The sequence below is a fragment of the Pyrgilauda ruficollis genome, unplaced genomic scaffold, assembly GCF_017590135.1.
Source record: "Pyrgilauda ruficollis isolate IOZ18807 unplaced genomic scaffold, ASM1759013v1 scaffold52, whole genome shotgun sequence".
Lineage (NCBI taxonomy): Eukaryota > Metazoa > Chordata > Aves > Passeriformes > Passeridae > Pyrgilauda > Pyrgilauda ruficollis.
Window position 1 is genome coordinate 203,518 of NW_024526822.1, and position 23,174 is coordinate 226,691.

General features: G+C 44.6%; 1 protein-coding gene across 7 annotated transcripts in view; it reads left to right on the forward strand.

Annotated features, from left to right (window-relative positions):
• APLP2 (amyloid beta precursor like protein 2) overlaps positions 1-13,427 on the forward strand; it is a 48,081-nt gene extending 34,654 nt beyond the window's left edge. For 2 of the 7 annotated variants that reach the window (XM_041480501.1, XM_041480507.1), the window contains 11 exons: positions 341-456; positions 1,052-1,126; positions 2,286-2,444; positions 2,887-3,015; positions 5,389-5,488; positions 6,029-6,199; positions 6,774-6,809; positions 9,510-9,592; positions 10,420-10,494; positions 10,984-11,139; positions 11,897-13,427. In XM_041480501.1, the coding sequence (XP_041336435.1) occupies positions 341-456; positions 1,052-1,126; positions 2,286-2,444; positions 2,887-3,015; positions 5,389-5,488; positions 6,029-6,199; positions 6,774-6,809; positions 9,510-9,592; positions 10,420-10,494; positions 10,984-11,139; positions 11,897-11,998 (1,202 nt within the window). In that variant the 3' untranslated portion in view covers positions 11,999-13,427. The remainder of the gene's footprint in view (positions 1-340; positions 457-1,051; positions 1,127-2,285; positions 2,445-2,886; positions 3,016-5,388; positions 5,489-6,028; positions 6,200-6,773; positions 6,810-9,509; positions 9,593-10,419; positions 10,495-10,983; positions 11,140-11,896) is intronic. The other 5 variants (XM_041480502.1, XM_041480503.1, XM_041480504.1 and 2 more) reach the window with 5 other exon arrangements.
• Positions 13,428-23,174: the final 9,747 nt, after the last annotated feature.

The window sequence follows — 23,174 nt, forward strand, 5'->3', positions numbered from 1 at the left end:
TTAAACCATCCAAAGCCAATGTGGAAGGGAAGGGAAAAGTAGTTCTTCATCCTGTCATGCCAGGCACTGTGTTTCTGGAGCTGAGTGCTGCTCACCTCAGCACTGCACAGGCCAAACAGTGCTGGGAGCTGTGGTCATCGCTGCCATTTGAGCTGATGGTGCTGATGTTGGACAGAAAAGTGGCACTGTAAAGATTCCAAAATGGGCTTTGGAAGGTGGTGGTCCAGTAGGCTCAGCTTGCCAGACTGTTAATTAGGCAGGCATGGAGATTCCTCTCCTTGCACTCCGCAATCCAGGATTGCGGGTTTCTTACCCTGCTTACCCTTCCCTCTTCATGCAGTGCCAACTGATGATGTGGATGTCTACTTCGAAACCCCTGCTGATGACAATGAGCATGCCCGCTTCCAGAAGGCCAAGGAGCAGCTGGAGGTCAGGCACCACAACCGCATGGACCGGGTGAGTGTCAGCCTTGAGGCTTTGTGCTGTGGGGTTGTTTGTGTGTCAGGTTGCTGCCCCTGTTTTACTGGAAAAACTGATGGTGAAGTGACTTGCTTTCCAGTTTCCAGCCTTCTGTGTTTCTTTCAGTATGACCACACCATGGGAGTCAGATTTGTCTCCAGTGTTGGGAGGGAGAAATTACATTAGATGCTGGGAAGAAATTCTTTATTCAGAGGGTGCTGAAGCCCTGGCACAGGTTGCCTGGAGAGGTTGTGGATTCCCCATACCTGGAAGTGTTTAAGACCAGGTTGGGCAGAACTTGGAGCCATCTGGCCTAGTAGAAGGTGTTCCTGCCCATGGCAGGGGGTGGAACAAGATGAGCCTTCCAGCTCATCTTGGATGTCCCTTGCAGCCTAAACCCTTCTGGGATTCTGTGAAGCTTGGCTTGTTACTCAGAGGGATTAAGTGCTAGGCTTAAACCCCACAACAGCTCTTTTGTGCCTTCAAAACCCAGCCAGGCTCTGCTCGGATCTGCCTGTGAGGGCAAATCAGCTCATAAAGATAAGATGTAAATCTGTGTCTTGTTCATGGGTTCTGTCCTTTTCCTGGCCAGGTGAAAAAGGAGTGGGAGGAAGCAGAGCACCAGGCTGTTAATCTCCCGAAGGCAGAAAGGCAGACTCTGATCCAGGTAAGAGTGGAAGGACCTAAAGGGGAAACTTACTGAGAGAGATGGCAATATTCAGAGCTAAAAGACAACTGAGATGCAAGAGCAGCCTTCCTGCTCTGTCAACAGCTGCCTTTTAGAGGAGCTGTTGATTCAGTTGTTTGCTTTGTTCTTAAAACTGGGGATGATCTGATACTACGCCAGGTCCTTTCCTACACACACTAGTAGAAAGTGATCTTGCTCCTCAAGAGTAGCAACAGTGCAGCCAAATTGTAATTTCAGACCTTGGCCTGTTCAGCACTAACACTGGCCTCAGAACCTGGTTCAGAGTCAGCTCTGGCTCTCTGGGCACACATTGCTGCTTGGCCAGACTTAGTGAAAACAGCTTAGACAGCAGATAAAGTTGATTTGCTGCCAAAATACTAATCTTGTGCCTTATGAGGAGAGTTCAGTTGGACTGTGAAGTTAATGAGAGATTGCAGTGTGGGATCATTAGGGGAAGGCTCTTCTGGCAGTGACAGCTCTGTGAATTTCTCTCATACCAATATGCAACAAAGTGATTGACTCCAGCTTTTAAGCCCATTTTGGATTTTATCCTGGAACACAGTTTTCTCTCTGCATTTTTTAATATGTCATTGTTTGGCACTATGTGCAAATGCAAAAGTTTGTCGTTATCTCTGTTGAAACATAACACTTAGTGGACTATTCTGGTTGGTTTGGAAATGAGGGTTATGACCTTTCTAAAAGAATACAGAGAGATTTGATCTGAAGGTGTGCTGATGAAAAATCCGCTATGCAATACCTTTGTAAACTTTTGCAAATTCAAATTAATGGCTCTAGGCTGAAGGGATCAATCCTGTTGTCATATTGCAGGGTTGAGGGAAAGAATTAATATTGTGTCAGTTCTTCGTTACAGCCTGGATCTCCCATCCCCGGCATGGTCATTATGTGCAGGGTCCTTTTCACTCTTCAGACCTTTGAAATGGCTTGTGAAGGAAGTTTGGAAGGCAAATTATCACTACTGAATTTGCAGAGATGAAATCTGCTTCAGCATTTTTCCATGCCTTTCTCTCCTAACTGTAAATTGGTTGGATAGAGTTTTACAGTCTTTGTTAGTTCTCAGGAGTTTCAGATGGTGTTGATTACATAGTGCATTTCACACAGATTATTTTCTTTGTTCTAGCACTTCCAGGCCATGGTAAAATCTCTGGAGAAAGAAGCAGCAAGTGAGAAGCAGCAGCTGGTAGAGACTCACCTGGCTCGTGTGGAAGCCATGCTAAATGATCGCCGTCGCATTGCCCTGGAGAACTACCTGGCTGCCCTGCAGGCTGACCCACCACGTGTGAGTTTCTTCCCAACACATTTTCCAGGAGGATAGCATTGGGTAGGATGACAGGTGGGAATGTCTTGGTGAGAAGATTGCCTGTGACTTGCAGAAACTGGGAATTGGTTCCTAGGAAAGCTGCTTCATTGTGGAAATTGCTGCTGCAGACTTAGCAGTGGGTCTGTAATTGACTCCCACTCCTTCCTGCCTGGGGAAAAAACCTCTGCTTTGTTTGTTGTCCATAAGGCACAGTCCATAAAGTGTGATGTTCTGAATCATACAGACTTAAAATTAAGTGTTCTGAATCAAACAGGCTTAATTTAAAAAAAATAACCAGGGGGTGAGTGCAGGTGATAGATCTGTCCAGCAACAAAATAGGCTGACACCTTAAGTGCTGTTTTCAGCTGTGGATTTGGGTTGATACCAGTGGTTTGACCTATGCCCTGCTCCTGTCCTGCAGCCCCACCGCATCCTGCAGGCCCTGAAGCGCTACGTCCGTGCTGAGAACAAGGACAGGCTGCACACCATCCGCCACTACCAGCACGTCCTGGCAGTGGATCCGGAGAAGGCTGCGCAGATGAAATCCCAGGTATGAGGGGGTTTCTGTCAAGGGAGCCATTGTTGCCCAGCCCTGGGGCTGTCAGAAGCTCTGGAAGATGTGTGTTTCTGGGTACTACAGCCAGCTTCATCCTTGTGGAGCTCTCCCTCTATCCTGTGCTGTCACCACACATGCTCGCTGCTTGGTTTTCCTTGGTGCCTGACTCAGTGGTAAAAATTGAAGCTGTTTAATACATTGTTGATCACAGTGGCAAGTTGAAGGGTTTAGACCTAGGTCAGTATCTATGCTGGCTTTTATCAAGCACCCTGAAATTTATTTGCTGGGGACTTGGTTTTCTTGAACAGGCTTCCTCACTTCTTCCAAGCGTCTACGTGTTTCTTTCCTTAGCCTTGGTCTTCATAGTGCCTTTGTTTGTGGTTTGTGGGAATTCCCTCATATCTCTGCAGCGTTATTACCTGGTTTCCAAAGCACAAATCATAACCCTTTCCAAGTACTTGATCAATGTTGTTAGCTTTTTCAGAAAGTCTGTTTTGATGGGTTTATGTTGTACCATTTGTAAGAGAAAATCCATTCGTTATGGAAGTGATTCTCTGTGTAGACTGCTAACAGGTTGCTCTGAAATGAGTAATTCTAGTGGGTGTGCTGGCGTTTGACCAGCGCTAGACTCACTACACCATTACGCTGTATTTTATTTCTGAGCATCCAGTAGATCCTTTTCCTTCTGCTGGGTAGCATATGTGAATATGTTACTTCAAACCTGGCTTTTGTATTTATATGAATACTTGCCGATACTCTGGAATTCTTTGGAATTATTTTGATACTTGTTTTCACTTGTTTTAAAATAGTGAAAAATGTGCTGGAAGGACACTTGAAAATTCAGATCAAGAATGGTCTGTTAACACTGAAAGATCTGTTTGGAAGGATGTGCTGTTTCTTTGGTTCTGAGAGAACTCACTGTCCTTTTTGCAGCTTTAGGAATGTTTTCCTAGTCCCTGTTTGTGGCTGGTATGCTGCTTTGGAGTATCTTTGAATTCTGCAATGCACAAAAGATAAGCAAGAAGAAGAAAGAATGGAGAGCTGCAGGGAGACAGTGCAGTGGAGCTCATCTAGTGCTGCCAAGAGGAAGAAATGAGCACTGAGGAAGAAAAAAACCTAAATAACTGTATAACCAGGAGGTGGAAATATCCTGGGTTAAGGATAGGACAGGGTCTGGAGCCTGTTGCTATCACTTCTGGTGAGGGGCAGAGTGGTGTCACAATGATTTTCCAGAAGCAAACTTCACACTGTGAGGTGGCAGATTCCATGGGTTCCACCTTGTTTCTGTGTGGTGGCGGTGCACATTCACCTCATGTCTCCTGGTCTCCCACTGCTGCACATCCCCAGGAGGAGCGGTGGCAACTGTGGTGGTGCTTGGCTCTCATGGTCACATTTTCAGAGACACGTCAAGCACAGCCTGGCCCAGCGCTTTGTTCTGCTGCTGCCACAGCCCAGGAGAGAGTGTGTGAACTGTGTTCTTAATTCATTCTGAAGGCTGCAGTGTCAACAAATCGACATGCGAGGGATGTGGGTGGTACAGTTCAATTTCCATTCACTTTACTTTTCACATGCACTTTTAAGCTCCTCAGTCGATTTTTTGGATTGACAAGCTGCCAGATGCAGAATTAAGTTGTTTTCATCCTTGCTCTTAAAGGTCAGGAATGCATCAGACTGTGAAACAGGTCCATCTGACTCTTTAGCTTTTTGCAATGTTTGGGCATCTACATAAATGCTTCCTTGCTCTCCTTGATCTCTAATTATGCAGCACCCTCTTCAGGTCAGGCCTGACTTCACTGCTGGATTTAAAGTGCTTAGGAGGAGTGATTTGAGCTTGCCCAGAGCTTGAATGTATTTCTCAAAGGAAGAGAGAACGCTGCTGCCAGTGAATGGGTGTAGGACAAATGTCATGCCACAGTTGGTTTGAAAGGCACTTTTGTTCTGAAACCAGAGCTGATAAAATATCCTGTCTACTCCTTTTGCCTATATCTTTTCTAGCAGTCAGGAATGATAATCCATTTTAATAAAAGCCACTACTGGAGATGAATTATGACTGTGTTGGGCATATGGGAAATACCAGCTTCGGTGGCATTTTAGTGTTTGCAGTGGAGAGCTGATTACAATGAGAGTCAGCTGAATCCTCTCTTACTCCCAGCATTTCCCAAACTCCTGAGAGCACCGTCTACAGATAGCCAGTTCCAGTGCAGTGTGAGAGCATTGGTCAGAGAATTCAACTGGATGGATCTGTGTCCCCTATTGCCTGCCATGGCAGATCCACCAGTAATAGATATTTTATTGAGCAAGGAAAGAACTGGTACTGTGAAGTGACTGACAGCGTTTGCTTACTCCAACACACTTTTACATCTGCAGGTGATGACACATCTTCATGTGATTGAGGAACGGATGAATCAAAGCTTGTCTCTGCTCTACAAGGTGCCATATGTGGCTGAAGAAATCCAGGATGAGATTGGTGAGTGTGTATGCCAGCCCCTATGCTGCTGTGTTAAGACTCCCAAGTTTTTATATCCAATGAGCTCCCAAAAGATTGCTCTCTCCTTTGAGGGGTGCCCTTGACAACAAGCGCTTGGGCTAGGGCTCAGGGAAGATACTGTTCTGGATGTTACAAAATAGCCAGTTAGAATAGCTTGTTCCAAGAATTTTCACAGTCCGTTTAAGAGAAAGTCAACCATGTTCAGAATAGCAAAGCTGTCTCTCTAAGGGAGATGAAAAAGATCCATAAAAAAACCCAGATGCTTTCTCCCCTTACAGGTTAGTCCCATCTTGCCAAAACCTCTTGCCACGTCAAACCTCTTGGCCCTAATTTGAATGCATTTCTAACCAACGCCTTTACTGAGAACTCCAGATGAAATATGCAAGATAAAATAACCTGGCAGCCCTGAGAGCAGTGTTCCTCTGCAGTCCTGCCTCAGCCTGGTTCAGACCATCTGCCCCTCTCTGTTGCTGCCAGGTTTCATGCAGCCTGTGTAATAATTCCTTTTATTTCTTTCAGATGAGCTGCTTCAGGAGCAGCGTGCCGACATGGATCAGTTCACATCCTCCATTTCTGAGTCCCAGGTGGATGTCAGAGTGAGCTCTGAGGAGAGTGAAGAAATTCCCCTGGATGGCAAACCTTTCCACCCGTTCCAGGTGAAAACCTTCCCAGCCTTGCCTGAAAGTGAAGGTATGTGGAACTGATCCCTGGGTTCACTGGTGGTTTTCCTTAGACAGTAGGTTCTTCTGGAACAGAGAAAGCTCCAATCCCTTTGGGTGATGTAAAGCAGTTACCCTGACAGAACCCCTCACTCACTGGAGAAGTAGTGCTGCGAGTAATGTCTGCTGAGCTGTTCTAATGATTTTCTGATTCTTCTCTTTGTAAAATTGTCCTCTCTTTTCATTTTGCAGCAAATGTTAAGTTTTTACAGTGCATCTTGACTCTGGAATTAATTTTCAGTCTTTAACAAAACCATTCTTGTGTAATATTAATATTATCTTTGTGCTGTGACCTGTTGAAGGGCTGAAGGAATTCCCTTTTTTTTTTTTAAATATGTATATCTATTTTTTTGTGTCATTGGATGTTGACAGCTGGTGGGTGCGTGTGTATTTATTTTAAAAACGCTTGAACAGAGTCCTGAGCGTAAAGCTGTAGACTAAGAGCTTTTCCCAGGGTCTGAGTCAGAAATCATGCACAAGCCTTTTTTCTTTCTCTCTTAATCTCCTTTCTCTGCTATTTTTGTTTTTGTTTTCCCTCCTGCTAGATCCTCAGCCGGATTTGTACCATCCAATGAAAAAAGGTTGGTTCTAAGCTGCTCCCTCACAGTGCTTTTGATCACTCTCCTACTTCCTCAGTGTGTCTGATAGCTTCATTTTAGTTCCATACTCACCTTGATTTTCATTTCCCTGCTTTCACTTAGATCAGTCATGTTCAGTTTTGCTTGTTTAGGCCTAGTGTTAAAGAAACCATCTAGTCTGAGCATCCAGTTGTGTGTGTGTGTATTCCTCTGTGATGGGCTCACGAGGGTCTTGAAGTGCCTGGAGTGGCTCTTAGCCCTTGGGGAAGGTGGCCTTAGCCAGTGTCTGCAGTGGTGCTTTGCATCTCTCCATTTGTGACGCTTCTCAGATTAAACCTTGCTGTGCTGGTGGGGAATAGTCCAGAGGCTCTTCTGCCTCCTGTGGAACCTGGCCTTGATGCCCCATGACACCACTAAACAAGAAATGAGTGTTCTTCAGGACACAGGCTGTTTCCAGTCTAAATGTCCTTGGAGTGCAGCTAGTATGGGACAGATAAATCAGGAGATTCCCCCTCCATGTTTGTGCTTTCCTTGGCATCACCTTCTCACACGTAGCATCTCTCCATACCAGCAAAGTGTGTGTGATTTTCCATTTCTCCCTTAACTCAGGATTAATTCTGCAGTAGCTCAGTGCCTGGCTAAAAAGCAGCTTTAAGAGCAGCATAGAAATACTAGCATTAAATAATGTCTCTGTTAGTGATATGGAATCACAGAAGGATCAGTGGAAAAGGGAGGCTCTTGCAGAGCAGTGCTGTATGAGCTGTGTGTGGAGTAAACCCAGTGTTTTAATCTGCCTTTGGTTCCAAATATATTGTGTAGGTTTCAAAGGAGAGCAAAAAATTTTGCTAATAACCATTTCATGTGAGCACACGTGGTTTCGTAAAACAGTGAAAGCCAAATAGCTTGAAACTATTCTCATTATCCAGATTTCTCTGCAAACCTAAGTCACCTTCATCCCTGGTGTGGAACAGTGTACAGACTGCTCTGGCAAGAATTGGGACATACTTTACTTTGATATTTTATTTATTAAATTTTTGGACTACTGCTCTGTTGCCTTGAGGATGATAAATTTGTGCTAGTTCTCCCTGTCTGGGTCTGATGACCTGGGGACAGCAATTGTCCTACACTTGTTCCTCCTTTCCCTTCCCTTTTTGTTGAATTGCTCAAGGGCTTTGAGGGAGTATTGGGTTGCTGGGGCGGGGGGTATTTTGTGCAGGTGTGTGCTTTGGGTTTTTTTTCCCTGTGAGGTATATAATATAAACTGTGCCTTTGAGCTGCATAGGACTGGGTCTGTTACTTGGTACTGCACACTGAGACAAATAGCAGAGCTCAGTGCAGCAGCTGAACTCTCAGCCCTGGAGACTGTGCTGGGTTGGCTCCTGAGGCTGGAATAAAGCAACCATAGGCCAAAAGCTGATACAGTAGTTCTGTACAAACTATTTGTGGCTGGTTTCTCCTGAAAATCCCAATCATTGACTTCCATAATAACATAACCTGCTTTAGCAGTTGAGAGAAGTCAGACTGGCAGTCTTGGCCGTGCTTGGAATCTGATTACTGCCTCTGAAGAAAAATGTGATGCACTAAAACCTGAGATGCTTCATAGTGAAATGGTATTTCTGTGACATTTTCAGGCAATACAAACTTGTCACTGTAAAAACTTGCCTTGAAGCCAAGTAGCCTGTCCTTGCTTCTCATCAAAGCAAATGCTGCCAATTCCAGCAGCAGTTGACATGTCTTGGGCACCTTGCAAGCTCAGCAGTTTGTGCAGAGTAGGGGGTTTGCAGTCACCAGCAAAGCCTGAAGTGCTGTAGTAGAATTTCCCCATGTCTTTGGAAAGATCCATGTTTGAGGCTTCACTGTCCTGCTTTTGCACTAGGGCGTCACAGGTCATTACATTGTCCCCACCACAAGTGGAACACTGGTGTTCTCCTAACATGCCATGCTATGTCAGGGCAGTTTGCATCAGACTCTCCTACTGATCTGATCTATTTATAAATGCTTTGGATCAAAACAGTTTATGCAGAGCCTTCTGTTCATTGATATTCTTCTCTTGAGCCAGTGCTGGTTCCAGCCTGGAAATGGGGTAGTAGTGTTCTGGTACAAAGGCTGGCGTAGTTCTCTGCTCCTCCCTTGTCCCAGGATTTACTGGTTTTGGGCTTGTGCCAGGTATGGGACAGCAGCTCATTACGGAGCTATGCTGGGTGACCTTGGAATTCTCATTCCAATTCTGTAAGCACTTGCTGATGTGCCTGATTCCAGCAGAATGGGCGATGCTGAAACCATTCCCTGTGTGCTGGCTCTTGGCAGATGGATGTGTGTCCTCTCTGTCCAGGGTCACAGAGGGGTGTTGGTGACCTGGCGTGACACCTGCAGCTGTTACTCACTATGTGTTATGCCTTGTCTGGAGCCATCTAACAGAAGCACTTAACTGTGCGGTTTGTCTGAATTGACACCTCAGCCTGATTTTGGTGATGAGTCCTGTCTGCTCCTCTCATTGCCACTTCATTTCCCCTCATTAACAGCCCTCCTAATCACTTGTCACTGTAGCTTGTGAGCTACCATCTGACACAGCAGCATGAGGACAGGTTAATACTCAGCGGTCTGTGCAGTTAAACACACGATCCATGGCAGCTCTACACAGAGTAGGTGACCCTTCCAAAACGCTCCTAAGGGCTGATGGGCTCTCCTTGCTCTTTTGTGCAGGTTCTGGCATGACTGAGCTGGACGGGCTGATTGGTGCTGAAGAAAAAGTGATTAACAGCAAGAACAAGGTGGATGAAAATGTGGTGAGCTCTCCACCTTTATTTTGTGAAGCTAAACCTGCTGTGGACACTAATTAATAGCAGTGGCTTGTTTCCATGTCTCATTCCAGCTCACAGAATGTCACTGTTCATTATCCATATGGTGTGGGGGAGTCAGTTTGGTGATTATTGTAGGCTCTTAATACTGATTAGCATCAGAAGGGTGGGAGAGGAAGGGAAGGAGAGAGCTTCAGATCTTCGGCAGTCTGATTCTGAGAACTCTCAGATTTAGGAACGCTTTTCCCAAGCAGAGACCCTTTGGTGTCCCTTTATTTTCACTAGGTAGCTCACTGTCTGAACACACCAAATGCTGGTGTGTTCCATCTGTGTTCCCACTTTTTTTTCATGGCAAGCAAGGCCTCTGAAGGTGAGCAACCCAGCTGGAGTTGTCTCTATCCACAGTGTTAAGAATTCTCTAGGTTCTAGTGACAGCCACTTTGCCTCAGTTCCGTGGGTTTAAAAAATTAAAAAGTCAGCTTTTGAATTTCCTTTCAATACTGTTTTAAAGCCACAGGTTAGATCTTACATAACAGAAATGCTGGGTCCAAAGTTAGCACCTATTTTTTTTTTTTTTCCTTTGGGGCTTTAGTTTGAGATTTAGTTTGAGTCTGGAGGTAACTAGCTGTAATACTATCTCTGGTGGCTCTGTAAGAGTTGGAGAACATTCCATGCTGTTGAGAGCAAAAGGGAGATGGTAAGTGGTCCTGAGCCTTCGCTAGTGTTCATTAATGGTCTCTTGTCTGTCTTCCTCTTCCTTGTCCTCCTTGTTTTGTGTGGATCCTTCCATAAAACACTTCTGTGGCCGTTTTTAGGTAATTGATGAAACCCTTGATGTGAAGGAGATGATTTTCAACGCCGAGCGTGTCGGAGGGCTGGTGGATGAGCCGGTACGTTTGTGGCTGCTGAATCCAGGGGCTGGCAAATTTCTAATGCTGGATTTTGATGACCATTTTTACTGAATTCAGGGTTTGGTGCCTGGATGCCTGGGGGCTCATGCAGAGTGAAACACAATACAGTCCTTCTGCATAAAGATGTAAATAGTGAACACACATTAGATATTAATTTGACTCCTACTGCAAAAGTGTTTTGTGGGGTAGGGAAGTGATGTGGGCCAGTGTCTGTCCCAAGCTACTAAATGGGGAAGGAATTTTGCATTGGTTATCCTTTTGATGGAATATTTAGAGGTGTGAAATATTTAGGGGTGGAATACTTAGGGAGGATATATATATATATACACACTCTCTAGTGTATAATCAGTTGCATCTCAGTACCACAGATGGTCAAAGACTTTACTAGTGGTCATGGTTTAGTTTTGTGTTCAGCAGTGCATCTCCCTTATTGCTCTTCCTCAACCTGCTCTGTTTTCTTTCCTCCAGGATAATGACAACTCCCTCCGTGATGACTTTGGCTTCAGCAGCAGTGCCCTTATTGGGCTGTTGGTGATTGCTGTTGCCATAGCTACTGTTATAGTCATCAGCTTGGTGATGCTGAGGAAGAGGCAGTATGGGACCATCAGCCATGGAATTGTGGAGGTGAGAAACAGCTCCATAACTGAGGATGAAAATAGTCAGTGTTGAATCACATGTGTGTGGGGGTAGAGAATGGCAGGAGCTGCCAGGCCATGGAGAGTTCTGCTTCTGGCTGGGTAGGAATTAACTCTGTCCCTGCTGACACCATCATTGCTTGTTCCTTAGTGTGCAGGTGCCAGTCCCAGGTGTGCTGTGCTGGCACCTGCCACTCCAGAGTTGCATTTGCTTATCACTAGGATTCACTTAGGCTTCCCTGGCTGGCTCAGGGTAGGATTTAGCAGTAAATGAGCTTTTCAGGCAATATCTTAAGCAGGGCAGTCAGTCAATCCGTAGCAATTTATCCTCCTGGCTAATTGACGATTAAGATGTTGCGATTGGCGAAATGCTGAAGAGCAGCTCCTTCTCCTTTGTACATTTCTGTAACAACTTAATGGAGCCCAGAGAAAGCCCTGCTTTTCCCATTGCCCCACCCATGCAAGAGATCATAACAACCTCTTCAATGAGAGAAGTGGGTCCCTGATTTGCAGTGTTGGCTGAGCAATGACAGATTTGTGAAAACATCCCCATAGGGGATTGGGTGGGCAGGAGGCATCAGCTTCTGAGCAAGCAATAGTATTAAACAAATTACCTTTGGCAGTTGACCTTTTTTTCTGTTTACTGCTCACCATGGTATTCGCTCAGTGTTCGTCTGTTGCCTCTTGTTCTGTGGAATCAATCCTGGAAGTGTCTCCTTGACCAGTATCATGTGTTTTTTCCAAAGGTTGACCCGATGCTCACCCCTGAGGAGCGGCATCTGAGCAAGATGCAAAACCATGGCTATGAGAATCCCACTTACAAATACCTGGAGCAGATGCAGATATAAAAGAGATGAAGATGGAATAGCCCCGATGGGAAAAGGTGTTGGGGGCGAAGGGCCAAAGTGGTCCAGTGTTTTGGATCAACTACTGACCAACAGTTGCTTCAAGAGGACTTCATCTTACATTCAGAACTCCTGGATCATTAAGACTGTAATTACTACTGTAGAGTTGCAATTTCCATTCTTTAAAATGGGTGAAGAAATGGTAATATAACAATATGATATATAAATCTCCTTAAATGGGAAAAATGGATCTATTGCAGATATTTGACTGAGATGTAGTTTTTTTTTTTTTTTTAAATCTGAAAAATACCAGTTCTGTTGTACTGTTGTCTGATACAAGCTCTATATCTATAAAAATGGGAAACATTGATTTTTATTTCTGATAGACCACCTGTATATCGAGGATTGTTTGTACCAGCCCACCTTCAAAAAAGGGGACAATTGTGGCTCTTTGGTCATTCTGGCTTTTGTATATAAAGCATTATTTTTTTTTTTTTTTTGTGAATTTCACTGGGAGTTGCAAAGAGATTAATTTAGGGATAGGAGCTACTACAGCATAAGCAAGGAAGCAATTGGGAATGGTAACTAACAAAATTCCTTATAATGAGACAAAAAAAGAAAAAGAGAAAAAAAAAAAGGAAAAAAACCCCATCTTCATATGCCAGTGGTATGCACCCTGCTGCTTAGCAGCTCGGGCTCTAGGAATCAAGACTCCCTGGAGGCAAGGAGTTAAAAGGCTTCTAGCATCTCTGTTTGTAGTTATTCTAGTAGAATGTTAGAACATGGTTTGTGCATACTTGGGTGTGCACATTCCCCTTTGAGATTCAGTTCTGCTCTAGAGTTGGAAGTTCTGGTATTGAATTGAAATCCTCTGTTCTCAGCCAGTTTCCTTCAGTACTCACCTGGCATTAACAGCCCCCTCTTGCTACTACTTTCTAATTTCCCCAGCTCTCCTGCCTCACCAACATGGTAAGTAGTTACGAGCTGCAGGTTTTTGAGCCTTTGCATCTCCCTGGGTGATGTTGGGCCAGAAATGACAAATCACTGCAATAACTGGGACCTTGGGAGCTGACAAACACAGAGAGGTCTCTTAGCTGGGGATGGAAGAAAGTGACATGTTGGGAAAGCGATGCTGCCTGCTTTAAGGGAAATAGGATGCATAGGCCCCAAGAAGACCAGAAGGGGCATTGTTCCACTCACCATCATTATGTCTTTGTAATGCTTGTATAGTTGGTGTTGATGCTCACGGCTTTTTTAAATCTGGGGGTTCTGGTAACCTGTGGTGTATTTTTTCTATTTTTCCTGTGATTTTATTTTTTCTTCCCCTTTCCGTGTTTCTTCCCACTATGCACAGATTTACCTGCAAACTCCTTAGTGTGGTCTGTGGGGAATGTACAAAGTTTAAACACATCAATAAACACTTTAACTTCCAGATTGCTTCTTCTCTTTATTCATGGGCTTGCTCTAATTCCCCCTCCTCCCACCATGTCCTGCCGAACTCACAAAACCTTTCCCTGATGGTGAGAAAGACTGTACAGGTACTGATGTATAACCATGCCTGGAGTCTTTTGTGGTATTCCCAGATCCTGATGACCTTTGTGGAGAGGAGGAGGCAGGATACTAAACCAATGGCTGGACCCTGAGTAACATTAAAATAGCTGCTGGAGAGCAGGTTGGGGAGAGCTTGGACTGGGGCTGCCTCTGGCTGCTTTTGAAAGATCCAGCGGATGGTTCTCCCCAGGATGCAGGCTCTTGGCACAGCCTGTGGGAGCAAACAGAGCCAAGGCTCTCTGCGGTGACAAGCTGTTCTGTCCCTCGCCATCCACCTGCACTTCCTTGAGAGCCACAGGGACCCTGTGCTGGCTTCGTGCTCAAAGCCTGTGACATCCACGGGCCTCAGGAATGGAGCTGGGCAGAAGGACAGCAGGAAATCTTAGAATTCCTAGATACGAGGGCATGGAAAAAGACCTCACAGTGACACAGTTTCTGTGGTTGCTTCTGGTGGATGGCCAGATCTGAAGTAATGAAAGTCATACAGCCCAGGGCAGGAATCAGCTAATTAAGGTTAGTGCTCACTCTATCACTGCTGCTGCTGTTTTATGAGGGGAAATAACTGTTTGGTTTAAGTCTGTCTTCCAGAACACCTAAAACTAACAGCCTGTAAAGCTCAAAGCTATTTCTGGTCTCATGTGTCATTCCTCTCTATTCTCATTTGAGGTATGACCTCAAGCACATATTCCTGCTCTCTCATCTCAGTGAAATGTCCTCAGAGTCACTGTCTCTTGAATGTAATTTTAGAGGTCAGTAGACAGAATTAATTTTCCTCCATATTGATCTGTGCAGTTCCCAATAGGTCTGGAGGAAGGGAGAGGAGGGAATAAGAACATTTAGCAATTTAGAACAGGAAACACTTGTGTGTCCTGTTTCTCCTTAAACGTGGGATCCTTGGTTCCACTGAAATGTCCATATTCTGGCTGAATTATTCAGAACCGAGGAAAGAGCAGATGCTGTCCTAGAAAATGCCGTCTGTTGGCTTGTCACAACTACTTGGGAAAGGGTTTTGATTTTAGACTAAATTTAATTTAAATTATTCCAAAGCATATCTGCGGCCCAGTGCCATTCTTAGACTGCACCCTCAGGTAGGGTGACCTGCAAGTGAAACAAATTACGGAGCCTGCAGGCTGAATTCCAGAATTGAATTTGGGTATCAGATTTTTCTTTTGATAAATTCTATTAGTCATGTAAAATAAATGCATCAGGCTGGAATCAAAGTCTATTAGTTCCATGCTTTGGCACAGACTGCCAAGCACTTGGGATCGATTCCTTAGGATGGACTTTGACCACAGCTTCTGAAAAGTCATACTGAAACTTAGCTGCTTGAAGATGGATGCTAAGGCATGTCCCAAGTGCTCCTGGTATCAGCTGTGCAAGCAGAGGAGCTGATCCTAGCAAAGAGGCAATGAGGTAGTTTGGGAAAAGATCAGCAGTTAAATGGCAGTAAGATGCTTAAAATTATTCAGAGCACAATGGAGCAGTTGGTTGGGGGAAGACTTGCAGCATGTAGAGAGCTGCATTTCAACAGAAAAACTGATTTTAAAGAAAAAGTGCTTCAAGAGGAGCAGCATAGCTCTCTGGTGAGGATGTTTGAGAAGAGTCTTTGGGAATGATGAGCAGAGGAAGTGCTGGGTCAGTTTGTCTCCCTTCTCCTGAAGCTGTTTGTAGCCCTCCTGCAAGGGCAGAGTGATGAACGTCAGTACATCAGGACTGTGATGTGCACAGGAACAAGTGGATGGAACGTGGGTGGATTGATTTTACCAGCCTTGTCTCTGAAGTGCAGAGCAACACTTGTGTGAAGTGTGGTTTTGATCATTCAGCCCTGGCCCACAGTAAGAGAATAAAGGTGCCCACGATGAGCTCAAGCAGGTGGTGATGCAGTGCCTGGAGCCTTTCTCTGTTGCCCCATCAAAAGGTGACATTCACCTGTTGGAGCACATAAACCCTCCTAATCCTTTGACCTGGGGTGTTTCAGGTAGATGTTTGAGAGCTGCAAGTCTCAAGGTGAAGTGTCCTTTTGGTCCACCCTGAGTGGTGCTTAAATTTGGTGCCACCACACAGGAATTTGGGTGGTCTCCAGAGCCTGTACAACTCAAGATAGTGGCTTCAGGGCTTTGTTGTGGTGAAAAAGGCTGCCAGATATGCACAGTGAGGCGCAACAGTGGTGAGCCAGAAAAAGACTGTTTTTATAGGACAAAGTAAGATAGGGAAAGTAAGGGTGAGTGAGCTGCTCTTGCTTTCAGGTCTCAGTGGGACCACATGCAAATCACCTGGCTGTGAGCCTTAGCAACACTGTAGGATGGAAGTCTCAGGCAGCAGGCTCAAAAGCTGTTTCTCCAGTGCAGGAGTCAGAGCATTCTTAACCTTCTGGGCGCCTCTCCATAAATTCACATTTTGATCCCAGCAGGCACTGGTAGCTTTGCTGCAGAGGCAGGGAGAAGATTCTGCTGATCACAGCACCTGACAGAGATGAGGGTTTAATGAATGTATATGTGGTTCTGCAGGAGCGAGTGGGTTAAACACAGGAGCATTTTGCTGTATTTACCAGTGACCTGTGTGGAGACTGTGCTTTGTGGCAGGAGCACTTAACCCTGCACTGGAGGCTTTCTGTGTGTGCTGCCAGGATGGGTTAATGAAAAATTTTATTTCCAGTAGCACTGGGTTCTTGAGAGCAGTTTGAGAACAGGCTGTGGGCTGAACGAGTTGGTTGTTTAATACCATCAGTCTCTGGATGGCATCAGGGAGGTTCAGAGTCTGAACAGACTCTGGTGCTTGGAGTGTGGGGCTGAAGGTGGTAGGAGGTGCTGGGCCTGAGGGAACTGGTCCCATCTCCCCAAAACCTTGCCATGATGTGTTACATCAGCGGGAGGAAGCAAAGACCCTTAAGGGATGAGGTGATGGGACAGAGTCTGTGGAACTTAATACCTGAATTGCTGTGTCTGACTGAAACACCTTGGGGATATCCGCGTTTTCTGCATGCTCCCTCATCCTCCCATGTTAGAGCTTCATGGAGCTCTGGGTCCTGCAGCCTGGCTGTGCCATGGGAAGGTAGGAGCCTTAGCCAAAATTCTGTTTCCACACCTTAGATTTCCCCGTGTGATCCCTGAATGTGAGAGCAGAAAGAGCAAGGGGAGTCAGTTTACCTGCGAATGATCCTCCTGACCTTCTCAACATCCTTGCAGTCTCCACAGCAACATCTGTCCTCTGGATCTGGGCTGGAGGCCTCTCTGGAGGCAGGAACTCCTCAGGAGCGTCTCACCTGTTCCATGTAAGAGCAGGGATCTCCTTCCTCCTCCTCACCTGCTCCCTGGGAATGTTCCCTGGCAGGAAGAACATCGATTCCCTCCTCTGAGTCCCTGCCTGCACACCAGGGGCTTTTCTCTGCCTGACTGTGCAGCAGAAAGTGAAATACCTGAGACTTTGAATGTGTTCACTCTTGGCTTTGAGCTTTCTGCTCATCCCATGTGTGTCCCACGTGTGTGTGGCTGTGAAGAATCTCTCCCTGTAAAACATATTGCTCTGATCTTGAAGAGGCTGAGGGTGCTTCTATTCTGGTGCTCTAGACAGTGTCAGCGAGGGGTTGATGGGATTTTTTTCTGGATTGTATCATAGCAGCTGTTTGATGTATCCTCCTGCAAGGTCTCTGAGAGGAAGGGCTCTGTCTATGGCAAGCTCCAAAAAGAGGGAAACTCTGATCTCTTGGATGGTGCCAGGGTGGGTTTATTTTTTTAGCTGAAAGCACAAGCACTTCAGAGAAAACACCTGCAGGGAGAAAGTGGTTGTAAAGGCTTCTGAGCAGTGGGATTGGCTCCCTCAGCTGCTCCCTGGGTGGCTGCTAGAATGGGGACTTGGCACAGAGCTGCCATCCTGGAGCTGGGCTTGGTGCTTCCAGGGTGTGTTTGTGAACGTCCGGCAGAGAGCCTGTTCTCAGAGCAACCCGACAGAGGTCTTACAGGTTGGGCTTTGGGTGTTGATGCCCGGGTTTGCAGGGTGCATGTGAGAAAGGGAGGGGATGGCAGTTCTCCTGTGTGCTGACCAGGACCTCTGCTTCCTGCAGTGGAGAACAGAGTGGGGCTGGTGCTCCCGGGGCTGGCACTGCCCCACCAAATGCAGAGTGAGGAATAATTGTTTTCTCAGTGTGGTGGTCCAGCAGGGAATAATCCTGCAGCTGGTACAGGCTCATGAGAAATGAAGGCTGGAAGGAACTTCTGGAGGGCATCTCACTGAACTCCCAGCTTGGGTCAGAGCAGGTCTCTGGGTGGTCAAATATAACACTGCCTTTTCCAGCAGCAGGTCTCCTGCCCATATCCATGGGCTTTGGGGCAAGAAAAATTATGTGATTATCTGAGGCCAGGGCAGTCTAAATGGGGATCTTTACACTGAGAGCAGACCACAGGGAAATATCATCCTTTTTTCCTCCTCTGGGCAAACTTATTTGTGTGCAGCCCTTTTTCTGGGGCTCAGCCTTTGCCACCTTTTGGTGTCGCTTTTTTGGATGTAACAGGATCATCTGGTTTAGATTTTGTGTTACCTTGTGAAGATGCAATTATGGACATAAGTTTTCAGCAGGCATGAGGAAGGAAACACTCCTTGAAGCCATGTGAGTATTTGGATACTGGAAAAGAAATAAACTGCAGGTAAAGGAATGATCCAGCCACTCTCTGCTGGGATGGATTCCCAGTAGTTTGAAGGTTTTTTAAGAGCTGAATTTTGGGTTTATCCCTTGCTGGTGACACAAACTACCTGGAGCTCACTCCAGTTACTGAGAATCAAGAACTAGACTGGAATTATCCCAAGGCTTGGTCACAGATCCAGCTTTCAGCTATTCCAGTTACTTCATTAATAATCCTTTTTGTACAGATTAAGTATTTAGTGCCTTTCTCTGCTCATAGCTCTGGGAATGTTGTCTGTATTGCCTTTTGCTAATTGCTTTCTCCTTGCTTTGAAGAGTGAACACCAAAACCAATTTTTTGGGTTGAACTTGAAGCATCCTTTGTTTTTCAGGATGATGCATAAAGAATTACAAGCCACAGATGAGAAAAGTCCTTGTAATATAATTCCAGGCCTACTTGCTCAAGTTTATTTTTTAAAAAGCAGAGAACATTGTATTTCCAATGGCCTAGTCTATGCTCTGTATCACACTCTGGGTTTAGGTGGTACATTTATTCCTGTGTTGTCAGTTCATATTTTTCCAAGACACTGGGTATTTGAGGATGTTCAAGTGTTTTTTACTTTTACAGACTATCCATATACGTGTGTGTGTGTGTGTGTATGTATGTATATATATATATACACACACACATACAGCCTGGGATGGGTCCATCCATCACAACACTTTACTGGTATATTTGAAATATCTTGCTGAAAAAAGGAGCTTCAGCATGGAAATCATGGTGGTTTTTTTCTGTTAAATGTTGCAGCCTGAATTGCTGCTAATAAAGTCCAGGTCAAGGAAGCAAAAAGGGCCTTTGCATAGGATCCACAGATGTTTAATTAAGATGCCCGGTTGTCACTGTGATATTTTCTGAAAAATCCCTTCACCAGGATTTCTTCTCCTGGGAAGTTGAGAAGCCTCAGAGAAGAATGTAAATAATATTATCTGATCACTTCTCCCTATGTTTTGCTACTTTGGAATGTGGCAGGTGCATCTCTGGTTGGTTCCATGTGAATTGTTTTTACCTAATGACCAATCCCAGTCCAGCTGTGTTGGACTCTCTGGTCTGTCATGAGTTTTTATTATTCATTCCTTTCCTAGCCCTCTGACGTATTCCTTTCTCTCTATAGTTTAGTATAGCTTTAGTATAGCACATTTTAACATAATTTAATATAATAAATCAGCCTTCTAAGAAATATGGAGTCAGAATCATCTCTTTCCTTGTCCTGGGACTTGCGAACACATCAGCACCCGGTGAGATGTTCAGGGTGCCAGGCTCCCTCCTGGGGGTGCCCAGCTTTCTCTGTGCCCAGGGGCCGTGGCTGGACAGTGGCACTGGGCAGTGCAAAGACCAGGAGCTGTGGGGGAATAGGGAGGGAGAGGCTCAGGGACGCAGGAACAGACACAGGAACAGGGGAAGGAGCCAGTGGCATCTGAACAAATTTTTGAGGGAAGTTTCTTGTGTCTCCCTAACCAGGGGGATGCCCCCCAGGGTCTCTACAATTAAGGACTCAGAAGTTGGCTCATTTGAATGAATTTTTGATATTCTGTGTTTTTGGATGCCTAATAAACCAGAGGACCACACTTCCAGGTAGTTGGTGTGTTACTTCTTTTCCAGGGGAGGGCTTTTTTTTTAATGTATAAACTCTAGGAAAGGGGGGGAGCTGCAATTTTCATTTTTACAGTAGTAAATATCTATCTCAGCGTTTTGGATTTTGGCCGGGGTGAAACAAGTCGGGGGGGACCTGGTGGTGTTTGGATTTTTTTCTTTAATATTTAAATATATTTTCATTTTAAAAAGAAAAAGTAGAAGTGAATATAAAAATAACTGAAAATAAAAGCATAAATAAAAAGGTGAAAGTTAAAGTAACAATAATAACAATAAGTGAAAATAAAAGTAAGCAAAGTTTAAAACAAAAATTAAAAGTAAAGCAAGTTACTTTATTTTTACTTTTTAAAAAAAAATATTTTAAGGGTGTTGCATTTTTCTTGAACAAAGATCTCATGCACTTGGTCTAAATCATCTTTAATCATGAAGCTTCTCCTCTTCCAATTAAACACAAAACACAGAACAAATGTTCTCTACCCAAAGAAGAACAGGAATTTCTTTGCCCACAAAACATCTTTACAGTCATGTTTAGACATCCAGTGCTGTCTGAGAGGCTCCAGCTCTGCTGTTAAAGCTGGTCTAAAATATAAAACTGGTTTCTACAGAAGCTCAATCAAGTAATCAATGTGCTGAAGTGATAATTAATCAATTGGTTAATTAAACTCTACAGCTCTGTAAACTCTACAGCTCTGCCTCCAGGAGTTAAGCTGGAAACTGCATCTCCAGTTCTTATTTTGCCATTTAAATCCAAATTTTACCTGGAATTTGCTACAGAACACCAGGAAACTTAGACTGTACACAGATATGTACACAGTAATTTAGTTTTCCTTCAGTCAATAATTAAAACCAGCAGCTGAGCATCTTCTATTCTTTATTGGATTCCTAGGAAAGACAAATATTTTGGGCCAACTCCTCTTTTCTGTTCCCACCTTCCAAAGGCTTCTACAACAAAAATGGTTGATACAACATTAGGTCGAAGCAGAATTACAGCACAATACAAAAACTTAAACCTAAAAAAACCTCTCTCTTTTAAACCCCAAACCTCCTCTTTTAAACCCAATTAAACTCTCTTTAAAGCCAAACAAACTCCAACTCCTGGCCCTGTGTAGAATATTACACAATCTAAAACAAATACTTTGAATTTCAGGATAATTAAATGTGAAACTGATAGAGTTTAAGAATAAAAATTTCTCCTTTCTGTGACACTGCTGGGGCCCAAGGTGTAGTTAAGACCCAGCCCTCACAGGAGCTGTGCCACAACTTGGCCAGGTAGAATTTTTATTCTGATAAATTGCAAAATCAGGTAGGTTTTGTCCATTGTGACAGAAGTCTTCCCACTGAGGAAGAAACAAAGGAGGAAACAAGAGCTGCACCATGTTCATCAGATGCCAGCAGCCCATGGGGGGAAATAGTGCCACCTAAACCCAGCAAGAAAGGGCATTTTTCCACCTTTTCATGGCAGTGGCAGCACTCAGCAGGTGATGGAACAAGTGATAGAGCACTCATAACTTATTGTAGGGAAACACATCAGCTCAGCAGAACAGACGAATCACAAATATGCGGCAAATCAAAAAAAAATTATGTTATTTGATAGATTCAAATAACACCTCTCTACTACACTCACACATCAAGAACTACATACTTTATTTTCCAACAGCATAAGCCTGAGAAACAAGGGCCAATTGAACTGACCAGCATAGGAAGGTGAACAAGAGGCAACAGCTGTTCTTTCAGAATCCCAGCATCAGCTCTGGAGAGCAGCTTTTCCAGATTTTACTGCACTATTGATGGCTTCAGCTAGGCTTCCAAGTAGTGCTGGCAGCTCACGGTTCCAATCCAGGTAACTCATCTTCTGAGCCGGTAACTCACGCCCCCACCACAACACCACCATGCATACATGGGTATCTCTACCCAGCACACACAATCAAACCAGAGGAAAGTACTGGATAATGACATTAAGCATTAGAAAAACCTTTCTTTGTCTTTACATCCAACTTCAAACCGAGGCAAGAAGGCAGAGAGAAGCCTGGCTGCTGTTGCAGTTGGAGATGCCAAAGAAGAGCTCAGGTCTGCTGAGATGTCCTGATGACAAAAGGTTCACCAGATTGAAATAGTTGCACCAAAGGTGTTTCCATGTTGCTTTCTGGAAATCAGTAGGATGTGTAATAACCATCTCACCAGACTCCACTGTGCTGAAAAGGATGCTCCTAGTGAACTGAAAACACCCCACAGAACCAGCAGAAATGGGGCACAATGAGGCATCCTACCACCAGCCTCAGAACTCACACAATGCATGAACCTCCCCTTAGCCTGCATGGAAAAGAAATATTATTAAGGTTAATAAACAGGGCAATTTTTTTGGTGAAACATGTTGGCACATCTGGATTTTTAAATTTTATTTCCCACCACAAAACACAGTCACTGGTATCTATTTTCAAAGCAGTGCTGGGAAAAGAAACATCTCCCAGGAATTCATAGACATGTCAGGAAAGAGGTGAGTGATGTGAGTACTACGAGACTCCACAGATGTTACACCCAGGGGAAAACTGGTATATTTTTCAATAAGGCCACTCTAACTCTTAAGATTCATTATATTTGAGCATCTCATTATGCACATGCATTCATCAAACTGTTTGCTGGTCTGAAATTTCATGAAGCACAGTGGAAACACATTAACAATTAACAATGGGTTTATCACCCCTGTTACACTGTGTAACTCTTGCTGGAACCAGAGCATCCTTGAAGCAGGAGCAGCCTCCTCTCCACCTAACACTTCATGATCACCACCCAGGCACATTCAAGAACCTCCAGCCTCCCAGGGAAACTACTCCAGCCAGAGCTGCAAAACTTCCCCCTTTTTGGCAGCACTTCTCCAGTTCTGTTCTCTTCTCTGGACAATCTCCAGCACCACGATGTCTTCCTTGTAGGGAGGGACCCAAACCTGAACACACTATTCGAGGTGCAGCCTCGCCACAACCTTGGATGAGATCCAGGTTGTGCATCCTCAGAGGAAAATAACCGTGTACTGCTGACTGTTGTTTCTTAAATCTCTTGAGTTAATAGGCAAGAAACACATTAAGATTTAAAAAAAAAAGAAAAAAAGTAATGGAAAATTTTAAGTTCTGGAAGAGATGAGAAACCTAGAAAACCTGATTGTCCTCTGAACAGCAATTGCATTAAGTTTGGAAGCTGAGTTTAATAATTAAGCTGAAACAATAGATTTTAGTGGTGCTTAAAGTGCTAATTTCAACTCCTCCTAAAACCATGAATCTCCAGCAAATCTCTCAGCAATAACAATAAAAGGTTTTGCATGCAGATCTGAGTACCTAGGGTTTGTAAAGCACCTCAGCTCGTCCAGCAGC